Source organism: Fulmarus glacialis, unplaced genomic scaffold, assembly GCF_000690835.1.
Source record: "Fulmarus glacialis isolate BGI_N327 unplaced genomic scaffold, ASM69083v1 scaffold10046, whole genome shotgun sequence".
NCBI classification, from domain to species: Eukaryota; Metazoa; Chordata; class Aves; order Procellariiformes; family Procellariidae; genus Fulmarus; species Fulmarus glacialis.
Window position 1 is genome coordinate 1 of NW_009220017.1, and position 5,414 is coordinate 5,414.

Genomic DNA, 5,414 nt, shown 5'->3' on the forward strand with positions numbered 1-5,414 from the left:
CCTCTTCCTTCACACAGATTCACAAAAATACATCTGTCAGGGATGCCTGTAGGTCTTCCAGTCCACTGCTCTGCCCAGCCAGTCCTGAGCAGTTCCCATCAGTTGTGTAGTCTGAGGAGGAGGTATATATCTCAGACCATAGATGTGAAAAATGCAGATGTTAAATCTAACAGTGTGGGTTGGCTTCACATCTCTGAAGGAAATAGGCACCTCCAGTGAGATTTGTCTGGCCTGTCTCACAGTCCCCAACATCAGATACCTGATGTTCACCAACACCAGAGCTAGAAAGCTTCAGCATCTGATATTAGCAGTCCTCAATCAACCCTTTCTGCTTTACCAAAACTCTGATCCCAGCCTAGATCCTTAACACAGCCTAGACCATAAGGCAACCCGGTGCTCCTGGACCAGTGTCAGTCCACAGGTCCCTGTCCCTTCCCAGCTCAGCTGGCCAGCCCAGTGCTACTCCCTCTAGTCTGGTCCACCACAATAACAGGCTGCTGGCATCTGTCATCTTCTGGTGAGATAAAGGTTCAAACAGAGCTAGCTGATTTTAGTAGGGACTAGTCAGCAAGAGAGGTCAGCTGGAGACCACCGTTCTAAGGGACTGAAATTGCTGCAAGGGTCTGTTGAGCTGATATGAAAAAATGAGCAATGTTTGTCTATGCCAGACTGATGCAATCCAGGAGAGAGAAGCACAGTGCTCTAACCTGTCAGCACAGACCAAAATACAACAGAGAATTGAGGTCTTCATTATTTCTCAACACAGGATTTGCAGAGCTGCTTCCAGTCCGGCTGATGAACGGTTCGAGCAACTGCTCTGGGAGAGTCGAGGTGTTTCATGAGCAGCAGTGGGGGACCGTCTGTGACGACAGCTGGGATTTAACAGATGCTCAAGTGGTGTGCAGGCAGCTGGGCTGTGGGACAGCAGTCTCAGCCCCTGGCTCTGCTCAGTTTGGACAAGGAACTGGTCAAATTTGGCTGGATGATGTGAACTGTGCAGGGGCTGAAACTATCCTCACCGAGTGCCGGGCACGGCCTTGGGGAGACCACAACTGTAACCACGGAGAGGATGCTGGTGTGGAGTGCTCAGGTACCACTAATGCATGTCATGAAATGTGGGGTACAAGGGATGGCCTGTATTTGTAGGAAGGGCGCCAGTGACCCTGAACATCTCGTGGGGACTAGGGTGCTGCCAACTTTTTTGGCCAGTCCTGATGGCCAGGCTTGTAGAGGTTCATGAGTGGGGACTCAGCACTCTCAAATGCACTGTTTCCACCAGTGTTCTGTTCCCTCCTCCCCATTTCGGTGCTCTGCTGTTAGGGAAGTAGCCTGGGTGCTCATCTATGATCACTCTGCAGGTGATGATTTATTGCAAAAGCTCCAGACAAGGATGTGGGATCAAGCTGTGGGGCCATAGACATTTAGTGCCACTTAACACATCATGGACCCAAGCCCTGTTGGCTTCCAGACCTCTGTGAGGAGGGTTTTTTGCCCTCTCCACAGACCTCTGACACACGCAAAGCTCCTCGAACACTTTGCCATTGTGTTTTGGTCCAGGTGTTGCGGAACCAGCTCCTGTCCGGCTCGTGAACGGTCCAAATCGTTGTGCTGGGAGAGTCGAGGTGTTTCATGAGCAGCAGTGGGGAACCGTGTGTGATGACGGCTGGGACACAGCTGAAGCCAGTGTTGTGTGCAGGCAGCTGGGCTGCGGGGCAGCGCTGTCAGCCCCGGGTTCAGCTCATTTTGGGCAAGGTTCTGACCCCATCTGGCTGGACGATGTGAATTGCTTAGGGAATGAAGCTGCCCTCTCTGAGTGTAGGGCCCAGTCTTGGGGGTCCCATAACTGCAAGCATGGAGAAGATGCTGGTGTGGTGTGCTCAGGTAACCCCTCTCTGTGTCTGTCTGTCTGATGGGGAAGGATTTCTCTTTCCAAGAGCGGTATTCATGTACCACCTCAGCAGCAGGATCTATCTTGAAGTGTCCTGAATCTGGACTGTGAGCTCTCTTTCATCATAGTGGAGACCTGTTACAAATTTCTCTCTTTTTTTGGCATGCGTGTAGCTGTTTCTGCAAACAGAAGCTGCGTGCTTTCCTTGGCTTGGATTTCTAACATATTCTGCTGAATATAGTATGCTATCTATTGTCCACTTATCTCTGAATACAAGAACTGGGAAAGATATCCCAACATTATGCAACTGGATAAATGCATCCTGGATGTCATTAGGCTCACATACATTTTATCTTATTTTTAATCACGCAGATGGCAACTTAATGTATATCCCTGCCCTTGTTTTTTTCTTCAGATATACCAAGAATAGCTCCACTGCGGTTAATGAATGGACCAAATCGCTGCAGTGGAAGAGTTGAAGTTTTTTATGGCCAGCAGTGGGGAATGGTATGTGATGACAGTTGGGATATGAGCGATGCTGAAGTTGTTTGCCGACAGCTGGGCTGTGGGAGAGCGCTATCTGCTCCAAGCTCTGCTTATTTTGGAGAAGGATCTGGTCCTATCTGGTTGGATGATGTGAACTGCACAGGGACTGAAACTGCCCTCTCCAAATGTGAGACCACTCTATGGGGAGTCCATAACTGTAGGCATGGAGAAGATGCTGGTGTTGTGTGCTTGGGTAAGTCTCATCTGTGCCACCAACTGCTTGACTTTTGGGGTATGTGGAGGGATGTTTGAAATGCCATAGGGTACCCTCTTCCTGTCTTATGGCTCTAAAACCATAGTACTGTACAGAGAAAGTGCTTCAAAGAGGGATGTGGGTAAATCATCTGCGTTCCCCTCTCCTTCCCATTCAAAAGCTAATCATTACACTGTGATGCTGCAGTCCAGCCTGCTGCTAGCTGTGCAGAAGAATTTAAATTTGGGACTCGTTCCCACGTCAGTTACCAGTAAATCTGGTGGCATTGCAGGACTGGTGTGATTCACCCTGTTATAGAGGGTGTAGAGTCACTTGGACTCTTCTACTGCCGCCAGTGACAACCCCAGTGAACATACCACATTTGAAAAATCAAGATACACCCTCCATTTTTCTCTCTTTTCTCTTCCAGACAAGAATATTAAAAAAACTTGTGGAAATCCACTTAACCTACCTCTTCTCTTCCCTCACTTGGTAGAACCATCTTCATGAGACCTGTTTTCACCAATGTTTTTCCAGTGTCTGCTCTGAAACCTCCACAGTTGAGACAAATTTCCTCAAAGTGTTGCAACACTGCACTTTGTTGCCACTAGAAGGAAAACCTGAGCTCACTATCATTACCTGGAATTTATTCTACAGCCTCTTGTCTCTTTGCAGTGCACATTACTACAATTTATTCTTTGCATCTACCATACTGTTATGTCCCTTTTCCGTTTCCTCAGCCTCTTCCCATTTCCCTCTTGAGACACATTTTTAAGTCATTCTTCTCTGGTTTCTCCTTAACTGTTGGGCATATTTCTTTTAGTCTGTTATGCCAGCTGAGGCTTTGCCAGTGCTGAGTAGCTCTGAAGGCTTGGTTTGCATAACTTGTAGTCAGCACTCCCATTTATACGTCTGTGCCTTTCTCAGAAAAGCATGACACTATAGAGTGTCACTCTCAATCCTTTATATCCCTTAGATCCCTTTGTGAAGACTTGTCACTTAATTCATTCTTCTTCATCCTCTATATGATCATTTTACTGCTGTTGCAGATGAGTGGAATGCACCTCACTCAAAAGAGAGAAGAAGCAATGTGTTTTATTGAGGTAAAATAATAATATGACAGAGTTCAATAAGTTTGATGGCATTTAACAAAGTTTAACAGTGATTTGACAAGGTTCAGTAAGTTTGATGGCAAGGTTCACCTTATTAATTACTGCATGGAAGAAACATACAAAGGAAAATTGAGTTAGAATTGAGTTAGAATGATTCACACAGAGACTGGAGATGCAAAGAGTAAGAAGGACTCTCCTGTTGAGTCATGAGGTTCAGAGTGGACCCCCTTGCTTTCTAAATTCTGTATGGTCCCTAGGTGTGGCTAGGTCCAATCTTAGTCTCAGACTTGTACAATGGTTTCTGTCTAATGGAATTATCCATACAATGTTTATAATAATATTGAGTAGTTACATGGATTAGTAATGTTTCATTAGTATTAATTCAGCATGCTATCCGTCACTTACCAAGGATCTGTCACAGGTAAGGGATCTCCCCGCCTTGGGTAAGGAAGGATCTCTTAATCTCAGGTAAGGAATCTCTAACCTTGAGAGCGTCCCTGCTCAAGGGAAGAGTCACCTGGCATGCAGTTCAGCTGCAATTCTGGGAAAGCTCAAATTGGGCCCATCCTGATGGTAATATTTGTAGAGTGAAGTAGTTGGCTGCTAGTCAATAGTATAGACAAGATAGATATCTTCATTTTAGCTCTGGTATCCTGTTCTGTACTTTGAATGTCTTGCATTTTGGGGTTTCAAAACCACCTTTCAAAATATTTTTCAAGGCACCTTCACTCCCTTGTACGTGAGCCAGGGGCTTTACAGCTCGCTGGTTCACCACAAGGACAAGGCCTACTGTTCCTTAGTCAGCCTGAACCGAAGTACAGCTAAGAGTCAAGTGTATCCATCACAGCCTCCCAGAAGTAGTGAACTTTTGCCTTGCAGGAGATAAACTGTTTTCCTCTGGTTACTTGCCCACATCTTGAAAACACCCTGTGGATTCACTGACTAAACACAGATGCCTGTCTCTGAATTAAACATCCTGCTGTCCCTTTGCAGCCAGTGAAGACTGAGTCAGTGCAGTCAATGGCAGGATTTGGCCCATCCTGATGCAGACGCCCAAAGCAGATTAAAGAAGTTGCAACCCAACAGTGCTCATTTCCTTCCATTGACTATAAAGGGTACCAAGGGTCCTCAGCAGGGTTGTAGAAGTGAGGTTCAGTTGCCTAAACATAGGTGTCTAGTGTCATCTGAGATGTCCCACTACATCCCTCCCAGTCTCTAATTGCAGACCCAGAAGGGCACCAATCTGCCTTGAGTCCTGCATCCAGTCTGCCAACCCCATTGGGATGTCTGTGATTCCCTGCGCATCTCAGATGGCACTAGGTACCAATGCTCAGGAAAGCCAGTCAGCTCCTGGAAGTTTATGCTTAACGGCTTCAAGTCTAGCAGAGATGAATCATACCCCAGTTTTCTCACTGTTCTCCTAAAGCGCTCTTTCTTGCTAAAGTCCTTTCCCTTGGTCAGTAAAGTTACCTGCATTTGCTGTCTGGGCACAGGTATCTTTCTAGTCAAAGACAGAGGGGGAAAGAAGTCCTCGGGTTTAGACATCACCTTTCCTTGACTTTTGGGAGAAAAGGAGGGAAAACAACCTCATTAAACTTTCTTTCTCCATGCCGCTTGTCCTTGTTGGTCGTACTAAGCCAACGGGTACACGCTGCGTTTGCTGACGTGGCTAGCA

The 5,414-nt window shown here is 46.6% G+C and overlaps 1 protein-coding gene across 1 annotated transcript in view; it reads left to right on the forward strand.

Moving 5' to 3' along the window:
- Positions 1-795: 795 nt before the first annotated feature.
- LOC104078809 (deleted in malignant brain tumors 1 protein-like) overlaps positions 796-5,414 on the forward strand; it is a 7,716-nt gene continuing 3,097 nt past the window's right edge. Inside the window, 3 exon segments of the mRNA XM_009580590.1 lie at positions 796-1,090; positions 1,558-1,881; positions 2,319-2,627. Of these exon segments, the coding sequence (XP_009578885.1) occupies positions 796-1,090; positions 1,558-1,881; positions 2,319-2,627 (928 nt within the window).